Raw genomic sequence first — 19,285 nt, 5'->3', positions numbered from 1 at the left:
AAAAACTACTACTGTAGTTTAAAAAAAATCCCTTAAATCCCTTGTCTTTCTCAGGTGTTTGCAGGTGTTGCGATGACCAATCTGCCTGGAATTGTTGTTTTGGCATTTGCTAAAGCTCAGCTCATCCAGATCTTCTTCTTCAGACTCAATCTGGTCATCACTCTTCTCGGCATGGCCCACGGCCTCATTTTTCTGCCTGTGCTGCTCAGTTACTTTGGTAAGATGCTAAACTAAACCGTCACTCACTTTACTTTATGACCTTTAGTGTATGAACGTGATGCCGACTCCCTTCTTTTATATTTAAAAAAGTATTTTCAAGCATATGTACGACAATAATCATTTGATGGCATATTAAAATACTATTTAAAGATCATAGTGTAGCACCAAAAACATTTTCAAATGATTCCATGTGACTTGCAGTGGTTCAACTGTAATCATACGAAGCTCCAAGAACACTTTTGAAAACAAAAAAAAGTTTTCCGCAGCAGATCAGGGTGCGCATTTACTAAAGACATTTATGAATTCGAATGTCTCAGAACTATCGTTGTTTATGAAGGATGAGAGAGCTCTCCAATTTCATCTGAAGTAGCTACATTTGTATTCCGAATATAAATGACAGTCTCTGGTTGCATTGCAGAATTTTCATTTTTTGGGTGAACTAACCCTTGAAGTATATAATCAAAAGAGAAATTGTAGTTATTTTTTTCACTATCAAATCAATACACAAACATATATACACACACATATATATATATATATATATATATATATATATATACACATACACACACACACACACACACACACATATATATATATATATATATATATATACATATACATATACACAGGGTGGGCCATTTATATGGATACACCATAATAAAATGAGAATGGTTGGTGATAATAACGTTCTGTCTGTGGCACATATTAGTAAATGTGAGGGGGCTTGTAAATAACTCATGAAAGAATAAAGTTGCGTTAAAACCAAGCACACCATTGTTTTTTCTTGTGAAATTCCCAATAATTTTATTAAGGTGTATCCATATAAATGGCCCACCCTGTATATATATATATATATATATATATATATATATATATATATATATATATATGTATATATATATATGTATATATATATATATATGTATGTGTGTGTGCGTGTGATGTGAGCCAACGAGAGGTGACAACACAGTTGAGTTTTGTCTGCTCTTTTTTTTGTCCCTCCTTGTCCAGACTGTTTTTATGTTATTATATATATATATATATATATATATATATATATATATATATATAGAGGGTGGGCCATTTATATGGATACACGTATATTTATATGGATAAGAGATCATGTTCTGCGTTCGTTTGCATGCCATGACATAATGGTACATAAATCAGTTGTCATATACCGAGTATCTACTGTATAGTTGCTCCACCTCCAAGCTCTTCTGATTGGTCCACTGCTGTGGAACAGACAGTGATGAGCTGCTCTTTGTGTAAAAAGTTGAAGATCTTTTAATTTGACATGGCATCTAAAAAATGCGGCACTCACATAGGTGGTGCTTCGAAAGACATGAGACACGAGCGTAATGGTCACACATTAGTCCAGTGTGTTTAAATTGAAAAACAATGGAAAAGCGTCATGCTGGAGAGGATAAACGCATTCAGTGTGAACAGCTTTTAAGGCTGTGTGTCCACTGAAGTGTTCAAGAAAACGCTCAGCTGTGAGCGTTTTTGCACTTCAGCATTTCTTACAGTCAGTTGCCGTTGCAAGTTATGGTAGTGTTGAAAGTTAAGTGGTATAGTCCCTCCCCTTTCCCACTCTGAAAGAACACCAAGCGCTCAGCGTTGACTTTAAAACCCTGCTCAGCATCTAGATATGCTGAAGTCACTCAAAAAGCTTTGAGCTACCATTGACAACCGAAAATAATTTCTCAGCTCAAGACAAACACTTTGGTGGACACAGAGCTTAACATACTGATAATAATTTTTAAAAAGCTTTATTTTGATTTCAAGGGGACTTTAACTAATAAAAAGGACTGTGTGTGTGTGTTTCTCAGGTCCTGGAGTGAACAATGCACTTCTGCTGCAGATTCAAGAAGAACAAGAAAAAGAGATGGAGCTGAACAGTAAAGCTACATATGACAATGTTTGCTTCGAAAACTATGAAAAGTCCAACGGCGAAATCCACGTACAGCCTGCAAGTTTGCCTGAAAACCATCAAAAGTCCAACGGTGAAATCCACGAAGAGCCTGCAAGTTTGCCTGAAAACCATGAAAAGTCCAACGGCCAAATCCCTGTAGAGCCTTCAAGTTTCCCTGTAGAGCCTTCGAGTCCTCCTGAAGAGCCGTCAGTCCCAATAAAGGCAGTGATTATGCCTGAAACCACCCAAATGCCCACCGAATGGGATATCTCCATGTTATAGCCTTAAAACTTTCTTCCAGTTCATTTACCTCAATCATTACACTGAATTGGCAGTCATGATTGCCACTACTGTAAATGCATGCGAGTCTCTAAGGGAAATAAAACAGCTAATCACGTCATCGATGAAACGCCGTAAGCAGAATGTGATCCTGCTCTGTCAGCTCTATGCGTTTCACATGGACTTCTCTGATAGCGTTGCGTTACTGCTGTTCTGAAGATGAGAGATATTGAGCTTGTCGATCTTTCACCATCATTCGTACCGGTGATTATCTTGCCCAGGTCAAACCTGAGTCAAAGTGATAAGAGATACAAGCTGACTCCACCATTTCACAATGAAGGAAATCAGTACAGTAGCACAGAATGGTTTGACTTTTTTTTTTATGGTGTAATATTTGTTATTTAATTCTGTCGTTAAGGTTTCACATGATTGAAATGGTCTTGTTCATGACGGAAACACTTACAGCCTTGGAAACAGGAAACTGCAACTAAAACACTCCAGTATAGAGAGAGTATTATCATTAGCATTGCTATGTATTAAATGCACTGTGTGTATTTCTATGTTGTGTAAAACAAACCGCATTGAATGTTCATTACATTTCAGCTTTTGTGTTTAAAGTTTACCATTTACTGTTGAAGGAGCCATCCAGCACTTTTACAATTTCTCTTCCAATGATTGTTGGGAAAACACTTTCAGAGGCAATCAAGGAAACACTTTTTATATGTAAAAATAAATGTTTTAAGGATATTTATTGTGGAATAACTGTAATGAATTCACACTGTTATACATTCAATGGAAATAGTGTTTTATTTTTGTTAAGGGCAATTTTATGGATGAAATAAAAAAATAATTATAAAGAAAAACCAGTGAACTGTTGCGCTGCCTTTCTCATGAATACACTCACCGGCCACTTTATTAGGTACACCTTACTAGTACCAGGTTGGACCCACTATTGTCTTTAAAACAGCCTTAATCCTTCATGGCATAGATTCAACAAGGTATTAGAAATAATCCTCAGAGATTTTGGTCCATATTGACATGATAGCATCACGCAGTTGCTGCAGATTTGTCGGCTGCACATACATGATGCGAATTACCCATTCCACCACATCCCAAAGGTGCTCTAATGGATTGAGGTCTGATGTATGTGGAGGCCATTTGAGTACAGTGAAATCATTGTCATGTTCAAAAAACAGTCTGAGATGATTCGCGCTTCATGACATGGCGCTTTATCCTGCTGGAACTGGCCATCAGAAGACGGGTACACTGTGGGTATAAAGGAATGAACATAGTCAGCAACAATACTCAGGTAGGCTGTGGTGTTGACACGATGCTCAATTGGTACTAATGGCCCTAAAGTGTACCAAGAAAATATTTCCCATACCACTACACCACCACCACCAATCTGAACCATTGATACAAGGCAGGATGAATCCATGCTTTCATGTTGTTGACGGCACATTCTGACCCTACCATCCAAATGTCGCAGCAGAAATCGAGACTCATCAGACCAGGCAGAGTTTTCCCAATCTTCTATTGTCCAATTTTGGTGAGCCTCAGTTTCCTGTTCTTAGCTGACAGGAGTGGCACTCAGAGTGATCTTCTGCTGCTGTAGCACATCTGCCTCAAGGTTGGATGTGTTGTGTGTTCAGAGATGCTCTTCTGCATATCTCAGTTGTAACGAGTCGTTATTTGTGTGTTACTGTTGCCTTTCTATCAGCTTGAACCAGTCTGGCCATTTTCCTCTTACCTCTGGCACCAACAAGGCAACTGCCGCTTACTGGATATTTTCTCTTTTTCTGGCCATTCTCTGTAAACCCTAGAGATGGTTGTGCGTGAACATCCCAGTAGATCAGCAGCTTCTGAAATACTCAGACCAGCCTGTCTGGCACCAACAACCATGCCACATTCAGACTCGCTTAAATCACCTTTCTTCTACATTGTGTGCTCTGTTTGAACTGCAGCAGATCGTCTTGACCATGTATACATGCCTAAATGCATTGAGTTGCTGCAATGTGATTGACTGATTAGAAATTTCGCGTTAACAAGCAGTTAGACAGATGTACCTGCTAAAGTGACCGGTGAGTGCTGTAAATTATTGTTCAAATATTTAAACCTGTCATTAAAGCAACTTGGGGCTGTGGATTAAATGTTATAAATAAATGTTCTTTTTTCACTGATAGTTTCACTTCATACAAATTCAATGTAGCTACAGTCAGCACAGCAGCCACAATTTTAATAATAATTAATTGTACTCATTATTATCAATATTAATTGTATTACTGTAGTGCTGTAATGTGTTTTTGTATGTGGAGGGACAGTAATCTTTCACAATTCATTAAAAATATCTCCATTTTTATTCTGAAGATTAACACAGGGCAGGTTTGAATTTACACAGCCTACGATAGCAACATTTTCGTCCTGAAGCGATCTATATTCGTTTAAAACAATTGTACAAACTCGTCTTTAATCTGTATATCAAGTTTTAAACAACCACACAACTAAATCTGAGTTATATCGACACATTCTAATCCAAAATAAAAGTCAAGATATTCACAGTGAAAACCACTAATTACAAATCATTACATAAGCAAAATATCTATAAGCGTGAACAGCTTGTGCAAACGGAGCATATTATCTACAATAAAAATGAGCAATCTGTAACTCCCTTTTCTTACATTCACACACACACACACACACACACACGTACCCAAAGACTTTAACCCAGAAATGTGCTGTTCTCTAACCAATACTGCTGTATAAGGCAAATATCTCTCACACACTCGATCACTCTCTCACACCCACACACATGCACTCATTCACTGGTGCAGAGTTCACCTGGCCAAAGGGGACGTTTGGAGAAAAACAAACGTCTAGTTTTATAAAAAGTGTTATCTTTTGTGTGTTAATTAGCATATCTATCGACAATAAAATCAAATAAACGTCCTAAACACGCAAGTTTACAAAGATATAAGAATATATATTGCCTAAATAATGAAGGACTCTTGGCGGATTTCCTAGTTTCGTCAAGTGAAAAGTGAAGACATCTAGTGCCATCTAGTGGGCATTTATCTGTTGGTCACTCTTATAATACTATCCAAGTAAAACTACTCATACTTCAAGAACACGTTTAATGGATGGTACAGTTCATTTTGAAAAGTCATTTACTTTTACAAACCCTCAAGTTGTATCAAATGTTTTTCCCCTATTTTCTGTTGAAAAAAAAGAAGATATTTTGAGGAATGTGCGTGTGAAATCACCAATGACATTGTAAGGATGGGTGAAAATACTGTGGAAGTCAATGGCTGCTGTTTTCCAACATTCTTCAAAATACCTTCCCTTGTATTTTCAAGAAAGAAACTGATATTTGAAACAAAATGAGAGTGAGTAAATGTTTTTTTTTTTGTGTGTGTGAACTATCCCCTTAATCTGGTCACACACTCACAGAGATATTCAGTTGAATGACCGAATCAAAACTATTTTCCAAATGGGATACTGGATAATGCGTAGTGATCAGCTAAACAGTCATTGAAGCTGCTGCGGATACGGATCTGACCTAAGATCAGTACCTCTGGACAGGTGGGCGTCAGCATGTAAGAGACCTCTGCTCGTGAGCCTTCAAACTCACTCTTTTTTTCCTCCTAACAAGAGACAGGGAGACAAAGCAAAAGGTAAACACTATGGTTTATATGCATCATGATTATGCAATGACTTTTTTCCACAGTATTTGCTGGAATGAATGAATGAATAAATAAATAAATAAATAAATGGGTAAATATTATTTACAATACTCCCTGGACAATACTCCCTGTTGTCCAATGGCTTGTCTAATTAACTTAGCTTGTCTTGTTAACCTAGCCTTGCAAAATAATTAGTGAAAATAATGACAAAGACAAAAAAGGCATAGAAATAATTTGTTAACATGGCTAATGAATTTGTCTTCAACTGAACATACATGATTTTTCAAACAAAAACACATGGTGCACTTGCTCCTAGTGAAAGATTTGTTTGGTAAAGAAAAGTCTTGTGAATGAATGAATATCATATTTGTATGATATTAGACCATTCATTTGTTTAATAAATGCATATGCACATCATTTGAAATCATTGTTTGGGTTCTAATAGGGGTGTACGCACCATACATCTACACAGACATTGTATATCTTTCGTGATGGCTATAAAACTCTGAATAAAGTTTTTAAATTGACCTAGGAGTTCTGTTTAATCCTGAAGATTGGTCCAAGATCTGTAATGGTGCTTTTCCAAAATGTACCTCAATTTCCATACATGAACAAAATTTTAAGTTTTTTTTCACAGAATTTAATTTTACACCTGTTCGTCTGCATAAAATGTTCCCAGCTTGTTCTGACCTCTGTTTTAAGTGTAAGGGTACAATTTATCCATGTATTTTGGTCCTGTGTTCACATCCAACCATTTTGGAGAGGGCTTCATTCTAAGAGGCGTTAATTGGAAAACTTTTTTTTTTGTTGTTGTTGTTGAATGACATTCCTGAAGACCTTTTGACTCCGAGTTCAAACCTCTGTTTACAACGCTTGCATATTAAAATGGTCTACTTCTCAAATTCCAACAATTTCCATAAGGATTTGTGAGTTGTCAGTCTTTCTTCCTTTGGAAAAATAAACCTATGGCCTCAACCACAAACAGGACAAATTCAGGAGACTTTGGGAACCTCTCCAATCCTTTCTACATAAACTCTGAATATTTTTAAGGGAGTTCTGACTTCTTTTATTATTATTTTTTAAACATACATTTGTAATTTTTTTATTTGCACGCTTGGGGTTGGTTTGTTTGTCTGTCTGAGTGTCTTTGTTGTTTGTACCATTTGAAAAATCTTAATAACATTTTTTTAAAAGTGCTCATGAATTTAAAAATACCTCAGAATGGTGTTCATCTTGCACTTTAAGAGAAATTTTTGATGAATATGTAATATTAATTTGTTGTCACAATACTTAATTTATTGTGGTCCTCTATTAAGAAAAAAACAGCCCCAAGCTTGCATACATGAAAGGTTTGTTGGCTTATTGCTTTCAGGAGTTTTTTTAATACATAATTTACAATATATTTGATAATTATAATATCATTATATGTTTTTATGATAAATAAAACAAAAAAAAGTTAATTTACCGTATGAACGAATGATTCAACAAAAACAAAACCTTAAATTACCATTTAAAACTGGTCTCTGGACTCTTCTGTTGTTTCTCAGATAAAAAATAATGAAAAGTTGCTGTTTTTTAGACTGATATGGCAAGAAACTATAGTACACCATAAAAACACAGAAGAGTTAACCTTTAAATAGAGAAATTATCTTTGAGCGAGATGCTAGTGGTCTAATTGGATTCAATGGTTTATGCGAAGCTAAACTAAAAGTGCTCTCACTATACCTGTAAATAGGCTGAATAGATAAGATAAAACTCAACCGTTTCATTTTTGCCGAGTTGTAAAATGAGCCAATTTTCGGAAAAAAAGTGGAGTATTTCTTTAAATGTCACTTTTACATACACACAGACACATATTGTTGAAATCAGAATTAGCCCCCCTTTGAATTTTTTTTCTTTTTTAAATATTTCCCAAATGATGTTTAACAGAGCAAGGAAATTTTCACAGTATATCTGATAATATTTTTTCTTCTGGAGAAAGTCTTAAGCCCCTTTAAGCTATATTTTTTCGATAGTCTACAGAACAAACCATCGTTATACAATAACTTGGCTAATTACCCTAACCTGCCTAGTTAACCTAATTAACCTAGTTAAGCCTTTAAATGTCACTTTAAGCTGTTTAGAAGTGTCTTGAAAAATATCTAGTCAAATATTATTTACTGTCATCATGGCAAAGATAAAATAAATCAGTTATTAGAAATGAGTTATTAAAACTATTATGTTTAGAAATGTGTTGAAAAAATGTTCTCTCCGTTAAACAGAAATTGGGGGAAAAAAATAAACAGGGGGGCAAATAATTCTGATTTCGACTGTATATACTTGTATACAGGGTCAGAAATAACCAATAAGCAAGGTAAGCGGCTGCTTATGGCCCAAGGAAATCTGAGGGCCCCCAAATAAATACCTATAGAAGTACAAATTATATAACAGCATTTTCTAAAAAAAAATGTATATGATGAGGGTCTTAATGTTCGTTAAATCACAAATGCGCAAATGTGTCCCCCACCCTCAATCATGGAGCAGTCCAGCAGTAAAATAAGATTCTGTTTTAAAAACTAAATAGTTCATATATCAGTTTTAGTTGTGAATCCATTTTAAGAAAACAAATCATTTAAATATATTTTTACAAGATGCTTTACATGTTGTTATAATTATTTTGCATTAGGACAAAATGTAGAAAAGAAGATTGAGTGATGTAAGAATAAAAACAGCAAAATAAGTCAATCAAAAATGAAGTATGGGACCCCATTGCTGGAATTGCTTAGCGCCCCCAAAATCCACCCCTGCTTGAATACATGGTTTACAGCGACACTGCATAGATGTTATGTATTATAAACGACTTATTATATGGCGCTAACCCAAACCTCACTGAAAACCTGTGGCAAATCTTTAAGTTAAGTATGACTTTTAAGCATTTTGATTTTCAGGGACATGAGGTGCATCACTGTAAACCACCTTAATAGAGCACAGCCAAGTCATGTTCATGTTATTATAAAACTTGGTGTCCCTGTAAATCACATAAACCTGTACACACACAGAGAGAGACCACAAAAACACAGCATTGCATCACTTATTAAAATGTTTGTTTGGTTCATACCGTTTGGGTTGTGAAATCATGCATTTCCACAGAACAGTGTAGAGCGCTAACAGAAAGGCTATGAACACTGCAGCAGCGATCGCACCTGCAAACACACACACACGCCCCGGTCACACTGCTGTCTGAAAACATCCATCAAGTCTCATAATAGTTTCATCCACACAGAGAAGAGCTCAAGTTGCCATTTCTCTCAGAGATGTACTGGTTTTTCCGGTGAAAACTCCAAAGTGGACACTTTTGGTCTGTTAGTAAACATCAGATGTACTAATCTGAGGTCTGTGAAAGGTCAGAGGTGGGGGAGAGAAGCCTGAGAATTAGCATGTTTTGACAAACACATTCATGCGCTGTAATGAGGGAACAGAAGTAGAATTCCAGACATGACATTGAAACCAGTCTGAGCCTGAAGGAGAGGAAAATAAGCTTTAACGCTGCATATTCACATACAACACCCTGATGTTCAGATATGTCATGTATTTCTTTGAAATTAATAAAAAGCATGGCTTGAAACATACTACTACATCAGACTACGTAATTATTTAACTCTAATGGTGCAACAAGTATTTATGTAGAGCTAAACTACATACCCTTGAGACCTTTGTTCGTCTTTGAACGTAAAATATGAATTTTTTTTAATGTATTTTATATATATTTAAGACTTTTTAAGGCCTAAAAAAACAAATCACAAGGAAACATAACTTTTATTTACTGTCAGAAAAGTGTCTTATTTGTACTAATTCAAACGATTTCATATATATAAAGACATGTGATTTTTAAAACGAGGCGTGTCCCCAAACCTCACCCCTCATTGGGGGGGATGAGCAAATCATACTAAAATTTACACATGAGTTCGTACAAATACAAATTAGCCACTAAATCAAAAAGTTAAGAATTGCCGTGAGATTTCATTGGACAATTGAATAAAACCTGGTGGTTAGAAGAATAGAAACAAAGTATAAAGATTTATTTGGTGACCTTTAAATTAACATCATGAAATAATTCTTGATCTAAATATGCTGGAGTCTTTTCTTTGTATATGAACTGTTCTATTAAATAATATTTTGGACTTCTTTACTGTTTCAATGTTTGCTGCGTCTATAAACACAGTAGTTTCTAAGTGTGAGATTTCTAGACAAAAACAACCTCGTCATCTCTACCAGGCAAAGGAAGATACAAGTGGTGACATCAAATGATTCATTTCACACTTGAATTCTGCTCCTTTCAGAACGCACACAGGAAAAACACAAACATCACCCAGTGCAGAAAGAGCACTGAGAGCCGAGAGGTTGCAGATAAATCGTCTTCCTGAAGCGTTTGTTTTGACAGGACATGTTTTGAAGGCATAAGCCACATGACCGTCACACAAAAACAAAGATTTAACCTCCAGGTAGAGCGACTGAAAAGACTGGTCAGCCTGATGAATGTCTGACTGACAAGGAAGAGATTGTTAAACTAAAGTAAACTTGTTCTTCAATTAGCAAACAATGGTAATCCACCAGAAAGAGTAGAGCTGTCTATGATATGATGGTTTTAAAAGAAGGGTCTTATTATCATCATCATCAGTGCTGCAGTTGATCAAAATACTTTAAAAAAGTTAAATAATAATACTCAGTAAATGTTTTCAAGTTAGGGCAGCACGGTGGCGCAGTGGGAAGGACAATCGGCTCACAGCAAGAAGGTCGCTGGTTCAAGCCCCAGCTGGGTCAGTTGGCATCTCTGTGGAGTTTGCATGTTCTCCCCGTGTTCGCGTGGGTTTCCTCCGGGTGCTCCGGTTTCCCCCACGGTCCAGAGACATGTGTTATAGGTGAATTTGGTAGGCTTAATTGGCCGTAGAGTGTGTGCAAGAGTTTGTGGGTGTTTCCCAGTGCTGGGATGCGGCTGGAATGGCATCCGCTGCATAAAACATGTGCTGGAAAAATTGGACGTTCATTCTGCTGTGGCTGACCCTGATTAATAACAGGACTAAACCGAAAAGGAAATGAATGAATGTTTTGAAATTAAATATATTGTAAAAAGTATACTAAACATCGACAGTGTTAAATGATTCTTTAAACAAAATCTTTCCAATATGCTGAATTTATACTCAATAAACAGTTTGTATTATTGTTGAAAATGTTGTTGATCCAGCAAACACAAAATGTTGTCCAAGCTTAAGGTTTTGTTAGTTTAAATGATTAATATTTGTATTATTTATTTTAAATTTTTGAGAAACAAATAATAACATTCTGGAAACATTTTTGTTCATGTCTTAGTTGTTTTACAACCAAAAATAAACAACTAAAATGATTATTAAAATATGATTTATTGGTTACTAAAATGTTAGTTTTAAAATAAGGTTATTGTTTAAGTTACTAAATGCTAACTTACACAGAATGTGATTTTTAGGTTTATTACTCCTTAAGGTTAACACTAAAATAATGATTCCAGAACATACAAGACTGTAAAACATTAATGTTTTATTATTAATAATAATAATAACTATCATTCTAAATGTTTTATAATGGTTAGGTTTAAGGAATTTTATACAAACATTAGGGGCTCTATTTTAACGATATAGGCGCAAAGTCTAAAGCGCCTGGGGCAAAAGCATTAAGGCAGTGGTCGAATCCACTTTTGCTGTCTAAGGATGGAAAATTACAGCCCTGGCGCATGGTCTAACAGGGTAATGCTTGTTCTCTTAATGACTTATGGTTGTGTTTTGAGCATAAAATGCATTAAATCAAATAGAGTCTCATCTCCCATTCCCTTTAAGAGTCAGCTGCTTCGCGACATGGCACATTTGCTCTTTACAATGGCATACTTTGTGAGTGGAAAAACTTAACACTTCACTAGCAAGAAAACCGCTAAACAGACCAACTGCGAGCCTCCTCAATTCAGCAGCTTTACTTATTCTTTACTTTACTTTTACACTTTACTTTACTCCTTTACTTTGGTGGAGTAAGGAAACGGTGTTGTCCACTGAAGACATCCATTATCCTACATATTTAATTTAATTTGTTTAGTGCAAAGATTTGTTTCAAAACTATTTCTAAATTCAGTTCTAATTTCCAGCAAATGAATAAATGAACAATAATAACGAAGTGTGGTTAAAAAACTTATATCCAAAGAGTTCTTGGATATAACTTGTATCCAAACACACACTTACTATTACAATGGCCCATGATGCATACTTGTTCAAAACCCGACAGGTAGACAAATCTAAACTTGTTTTTATTAAAACAAATTTAAATATATATGCATATAAAAAAACTACTACTAATAATAATAACAACATTATACAAATGCAAATTTTTATGAATAAACAGAAAAAAGCATCAAAACGTGAAAAGGATTGCGCTGGTCTGAAAATAGCAACAAATCACGCCATACACTTCTTGTGCCTTATTGCACCTGGTGGACAGGGCTCTAGGTGTACATTAAAGAAATTTTATAATAACGTGAGACAAACAAAAAAAATAGCATTCTGTTTTCTGCAAGGAAACCTTTGGCTGACCAAAATCAAACCCTAAAAACTATATAATAATAATAATAATAATAATAATAATAATAATAACAACAACAACAACAACAACAACAATAATAATTATAACAACAATAATAATAATAATAATAATAATAATTATTATTATTATAATAATAATAATCTGAAATCCAAAAATAGTTCGCTTAGGTGCTGGAACTACGTTTTTTTTATGAATTATTTGAATATATTTATTTATTTATTTATTTATTTATTTATTTAATGTATCCATTTATTTATTATATTTTTAGGATTCTTCATAAGAAAGTTTAAAAGAACAATTATTTAAAACATTAATTTGAAAATAAAATTTCTGTAACTTTATGAATGTCTTTTTGATCTCTTTAATGCTCAAAAGTATTCATTAAAAATATTAATGGCAAGACCATTTTATTTATATAGCACATTTCGTACACAATAGTAATTCCAAGTGCTTTACATAAACAGGAATTAAAGAGACAAGTATAAGAAAAATAAAAACATCAAAGAATAAAAATGATTCAAAACAGATTCAAATGTGTTGAACTGTTAATAAAAAAGTAATATTTTAAAATGATGGTGTTTCACTTTACGGTGACTGTGAGAAAATAGTACCTGGTATGATTCCACTCTGTTTGCTCACTGGAGTCTCAGCAAGAGGAGGTTTACTGTCAGTCACTGAGCCTTTAAAGACAACGATTTTAGAAAATGTATATAAATAAACACCACTAACACGACATCATCAAGCCTGCTTAATGTATTACCATTTCTATAGGAGTTGGAAGGGAGCCATGAAGAGACTGGAGAAACTATCTGAAAAGAAAAACAGTCACTCAATGAGAAGACAATGGACTTGATTCAATTGCAAAACTTGACTGTTACTGTAAATAACATAATACAGACTAATTAGTAGAGAGGGGTTAAATTAAAAATAAAGGTGATGTTACATATGTTGTTTGTTAATTTAAATTTAAATTTTAGATTTTAGATAGATAGATAGATAGATAGATAGATAGATAGATAGATAGATAGATAGATAGATAGATAGATAGATAGATAGATAGATAGATAGATAGATAGATAGATAGATAGATAGATAGATAGATAGATAGATAGATAGATAGATAGATAGATAGATAGATAGATAGATAGATAGATAGATAGATAGATAGATAGATAGATAGATAGATAGATAGACAGATAGATAGACAGACAGACACTTAAAGGGATAGTTCAATCAAAACTGAAAATTCTTTCATCATTTACTCGTCCGTCATTTGCTCCAAACCTGCTTATCTTCTTTCTTCTTCTGTTGAACATGAAAGATAGTTTTAAGAAAGCTAAAAGACCTGTAATATATTATTTTAATGTAAATCAGTGGTTACCGATTTTCTCAAACAAATTAAAAGAATCTTATAAAGGTTTGGAACCACTTGAGGATGAGTAAAGGTTTTTGCGTGAACTATCCCTTTAACCATCTACTGCACGCATTATGATAGATCTATAAATAAATATTTGACTGTTTTTCTTTTCTTAGAACGGCTTAACTTTAAGTGCTGTAAGAAAATTTTGGAATTTTTTCTTTTTTTAAGGTTCTTTATGATTTGTATGTCAGCAACGTCCAACAGTATATCGAACTTTCTAATTTAGAACTTTCCTGTCTTATCTGCCTCAGAGCTAACTTACTTAAACTGTCTCCATCACTGCTCTTATCAAATGTCCAATCTGCATCATTCTCATGATCACTAAAATCCACCTCCTCCTCACTTTCATCTGCAGGAGCCAGTTCTGTCCTTTTCTTCTTTCACTTACCATAGAACATGGTGGTGCTCGCTAATACACTGTTCCCTGTATTTATATCTATTCAAAAGTAGTATTGCCATTAAAACTAGATTTTATCCATAATGCAAATGCCATTATCATATGACTAATCAACATTATATTACTAGCATTCATGTTGATATTGTTACAATTTAAAAGTTCACAGCTGACCTTGCTAGCTGCCTAACCCATTACAATATTGCACGTTCCATTATTGAACAGTGTTTACATTTGGCAACACACACATTTGATCGATTTACAAAAAACTAATTTGATAAAAACTTTTTTGGAGTTGTGAAAATGTCATCATAACTTACAGGAGGTGATGTTTCAGATTTTTTTGTGGATCTGACATAATGTGATTCTTTGTTTTTATTGGCGTTTACATTTGCATTCAGCAACTACTCACAATAAATGCCCGTCTGTCAGAAATCACGTCACAGAAAAACACTGCATGTCATGTGACTTAACCAAAGCACATAATTGGCTACACTAAGGTCTTCTCAAATTAATTATAATTAGAATTAAAAATTAATGTAGGTCTTAAAGAAACAGTGGCATGGAAATAACCAGTGGCAGGGAAATGAACACAAATATCATGCTGCCATATGGCAACACCATGCGGTAGAGGGTTAATAAACAAGCATTCTACAAACATAAACATACAAATAACGACAACACTGATAAAACGTCATTAAAGATTTAGTCTAGATCTTAGTCAGTTATAAATATTCTAAAAAAACTAAATCCTGGAGACTGATGTTACATAAAAAGTATGTTGTTTTTAGAAACATGGCTTTATTTTGAAGAACGGCTGCAAACTTTATGCTGCCACCTACAGGTATGTGTGTGAACCGCGGACTAGAGCTGTGCAATCTATCAAAATCGAATCGCCATCGTGATTTGAAACGTTGCGATTAGCAAATCGCAAGAGGCTGCGATATGAAATAGATATGTATTATTTAATTTCCCCCACCCAGAGCAAATGCGTGACTGCCATCTGTGTGTGAAAGTCTTAATAGCCAATTGAGTTAGAACACTTTTCAATCTGCCTCTTATCAGCCACTGTTAGTGTTCTGTATTTTTATAGTTATTTGTTTGTTTGTATAATAAGCTACATTAATTTGAGTTGAACTTGTTTACAGAAAGGTAAGGCAATTTTATGTGTGCTCACTGTTTGCTCTAGAGAAAAATGAGTTTAATTTCTAAATATTTTAAAACTAATTTGAATAAATGTTGAAGTAATGTCTTTTCAGTTCCTTTTTTTAACTACCACTCACTGCATGTTAGCAGTAAGAAGCTACTATACAAATTATTGAGCTGAAGCTTAACAAAAAAATAAATAAAAATAAATAAATAAATAAAAAATAATAATAAATAAATAAAATAATAATAATAAATAAATAAATTTAAAAAAATGTAAAAAAAAATAAATAAAAAAAAAATGTTAAAAAAAATGTAAAAAAAAAAAAAAAAAAAAAAACGCAAATGAAATCACAAATCGCAATATCTGTCAAAAAAATGCAATTAGATATTTTCCCCAATTTCACACAGCCCTAGCGCGGATATCAAATTCCCATGATCAGTCTTCATTTAGAATGAACTAACGGATTAAATGATTAACTAATGAATTAACTGATGTTAACCTTAATAAGTGGAAGTTGGTCCTGCTACAGTGGACTGGGTTAAAGATGATTTTATATATGCGTGTTCAGACATTCTCATTAATAATATAATTTCAGAAAAGCTTAGTTTGCAAATTCTAAATAGGGAAATCATATTATCAGCCAATGACTATCAAAGTACACCATTGTTCACAGGCAATTAAATGTCGTTTTGAAGTAGGGCTGGGCGATATGGCAAAAATGCAATCTGAAATAATTATTTTCCAGTTTGAACAATAACGATGTACATTTCAAAATCAGTTGTTAATTCTTCCAGATTTAAAAGAGTACACCAACAATGACTAAAGCCACAAATTAGAGGGTCCGTTAAATAGCATAACCTACTTTCATGTGGCAGATAATTACTCTATATTCAATATAGAGTAAAAAAAAAGTCCAGAACTTACCATTGTTATTGACATAAATTTCATTGCAATTCGATATAATATCATTTATCAGCCTAGCCTTATTTTGAAGTCATACATGTGATTTCAGACTGAATATTCGAAGTAGCTGTAAACAATATAGTTATATTCAGTGTCACACTATTTAAAATTGAATGAATGTGCGATTATAAAACCAACTTTACCTCAATCTACAGTGGCACATTTTCACCAGCATGACAGAACATGACATCCTAAGCCAAGAGTAAATGTCGTTGTAGTTGTTTTAACTGTTAATAAAAGGCTAGTAGTATTAAAAAATAATCAATGACAGATCATTTATTAGAACCACTCAATGATTAAATGGCTAATACAGTGTGATAAGTGCCATCTCTGAAGTAAACACCAACAACTGCAACTCATTTTTAACAAACCCATGCGAGCTTGGAACAACTGAAAGGTGAGTAAATGCCCATTTTCGGGTGAACTATCCCTTTAAAGGAATCAGAAAGAGAGGGGGCATGTCCAAACACTGTTGGTTAACAAAGATAAGAAACTATGCCATGACTGAAAGTTTCCAAAACAAGCTGGAAGACAGGAAATGAGAGAGAGAGAGGGGAGCAAGAGGGATTTACCATTTCCCAAGAAGTTTTACGGTTTATCTGTGATTATAAATGCAGTCCTGAGTCTTGTATCTTTTCATTATAAAATGACTAAAAACACAGTGATGAACTGACCTCGTTTAGACATTTAAAGTGTCATCTGAATTTTTTTTCTAATTAAAATTAGCATTTATCTGCAGGCTAGTTTGTAGCTTCCAAAAATTCACTTTTGTGGCAAATTTTTTTTTTATTTTCATTCCCTTTAAAGTGTAATATCTGAACATAAACATACTGCATTAAAATGTATTTCCCTAATTAAAAAGATATTTAAAGAGCGGTGGGTTATTAAAGGCGGTTAGTATAACTGCACTGCAGAACAGCTTATTCTTCCATTGCACTGCTTCGCTTAACTTTGCTTGTACCTGTGTGAGGTTCTGGTCCTGTGGTTCTTCAGAAGAGCTGCTGCTGTTTCTCATCTCCGTCCACATGTTTCCTCGTGTTTGTTTGTTTGTTTGTTTGTGTGTGTGCGTTGTTCCGTGATTATCATGAGTCGCCCATTGTGAACAGAGCGAATGAGACTTCCAGACAAACCCCTTTTTTTCACCTCAAGTGGGCGGAGCAAGAATAAATAGTGGGCGGGACAACGACTGTCATTCACCTCAGAGTTTATGAGTTATGTGTTATTTCTTACTTATTTATTCATTTGTTTCTGTATTTATTTTTCAAAAACTGCTGTTAGATGTATATGTTCCCTGTTCATATTTCATAACAAAGGGGAAAAAGTTTTGAAACATGCAAACAAACAGTTTATTGTTATTTCAGTGTTTCTTTATGTAGGCTATATCTTACCGTTCATTCATTCATTTTCTTTTTGGCTTAGTCCCTTTATCAATCCGGGGTCGCCACAGCGGAATGAACTGCCAATTTATCCAGCACGTTTTTACGCAGCGGATGCCTTTCCAGCCGCAACCCATCTCTGGGAAACATCCACACACACACTCATTCATTCACACACATACACTACTGACAATTTAGCCTACCCAATTCACCTGTACCGCATGTCTTTGGACTGTAGGGGAAACCGAAGCACCCTGAGGAAACCCACATGAACGCAGGGAGAACATGCAAACTCCACACAGAAACGCCAACTGACCCAGCCGAGGCTCGAACCAGCAACCTTCTTGCAGTGAGGTGACAGCACTACCTACGGCGCCACTGTGTCGCCCATATCTTACCATGTGTGAGTTTAAATATATTATTAATACAATATTAATATTACTTACTAATAAATAATTTAAGACTTTTTAATTAATAATTTTTTATTACCACTTTATTAGGTACAACTGTCCAACTGCTCGTTAATGCAAATTTCTAATCAGCCAATGACATGGCAGCAACTCAATACATTTAAGCATAATCACAAATAACCACTCGTTACAAAAGAGGTATGCAGAAGAGCATCTCTGAACGCACAACACGTCCAACCTTGAGGCAGATGTACTACAGCAGCAGAAGACCACACTAGGTGCCACTCCTGTCAGCTAAGAACAGGAAACTGAGGCTATAATTCGCAGAGGCTCACCAAAATTGGACAGTATAAAATTGAAAAAACGTTGTCTAGTCTGATGAGTCTGGATTTCTGCTGTGACATTCGGATGGTGGGGTCAGAATTTGGCATGAACAACACGAAAGTATTGATCCATTCTGCCTTGTATCAACAGTTCAAGCTAATGGTGGTTGTGTAATGGTGTGGGCCAGGGGATATTTTCTTGGCACACTTTGGGCCCATTAGTACCAATTGAGCATCGTGTCAACACCACAGCCTGAGTATTGTTGCTGACCATGACTTTTGATGCTAGCTGCTAGCATCTAATGGCTACTTCCAGCAGGATAACGCGCCATGTCATAAAGCATGAATCATCTCAAACTGGTTACTTGAACATGACAATGAGTTCACTGGATTCAAATGGCCTCCACAGTTACCAGATCTCAATCCAATAGAGTACCTTTGGGATGTAGTGGACTGGGAGATTCGCATCATGCAGCTGACAAATCTGCAGGAACTGCGTGAGGCTATCATGTCAATATGGACCAAAATCTCTGAGAAATATTTCCAGTACCTTCTA

The 19,285-nt window shown here is 34.8% G+C and overlaps 2 protein-coding genes across 2 annotated transcripts in view; one reads left to right on the top strand and one right to left on the bottom strand.

The window, feature by feature from the left end:
* Positions 1-3,272, top strand: part of npc1l1 (NPC1-like 1) — a 37,645-nt gene extending 34,373 nt beyond the window's left edge. The window contains 2 exon segments of the mRNA XM_056463371.1: positions 55-217; positions 2,055-3,272. Of these exon segments, the coding sequence (XP_056319346.1) occupies positions 55-217; positions 2,055-2,419 (528 nt within the window). The 3' untranslated portion in view covers positions 2,420-3,272.
* Positions 3,273-4,754: 1,482 nt separating this feature from the next.
* sb:cb288 (uncharacterized) lies at positions 4,755-17,730 on the bottom strand. Its single transcript, XM_056463372.1, has 5 exons — positions 17,582-17,730; positions 13,454-13,502; positions 13,305-13,373; positions 9,194-9,278; positions 4,755-6,057 (listed from the first exon to the last, which is right to left on the bottom strand). Exons 1-5 carry the CDS (start codon positions 17,645-17,647, stop codon positions 6,003-6,005), a joined length of 324 nt encoding a protein of 107 aa, XP_056319347.1. The 5' UTR covers positions 17,648-17,730; the 3' UTR covers positions 4,755-6,002.
* Positions 17,731-19,285: the final 1,555 nt, after the last annotated feature.

This window comes from Danio aesculapii, chromosome 8 (assembly GCF_903798145.1).
Source record: "Danio aesculapii chromosome 8, fDanAes4.1, whole genome shotgun sequence".
Taxonomy (NCBI): Eukaryota; Metazoa; Chordata; class Actinopteri; order Cypriniformes; family Danionidae; genus Danio; species Danio aesculapii.
The sequence above is the reverse complement of the archived record's forward strand: the minus strand, read 5'-3'. Positions and strand labels throughout refer to the sequence as shown.

What these genes read in the sequence shown, in the direction of transcription:
- sb:cb288 (XM_056463372.1), bottom strand. Translation starts at nt 17,647, where the DNA reads ATGTGGACGGAGATGAGAAACAGCAGCAGCTCTTCTGAAGAACCACAG. An exon ending in TTCCAACTCCTATAGAAATG is followed by an intron (nt 13,374 to 13,453) that starts GTAATACATTAA and finishes TTGTCTTTAAAG; the next exon opens with GCTCAGTGACTGACAGTAAA. An exon ending in ATGATTTCACAACCCAAACG is followed by an intron (nt 6,058 to 9,193) that starts GTATGAACCAAA and finishes GTCTCTTGTTAG; the next exon opens with GAGGAAAAAAAGAGTGAGTT.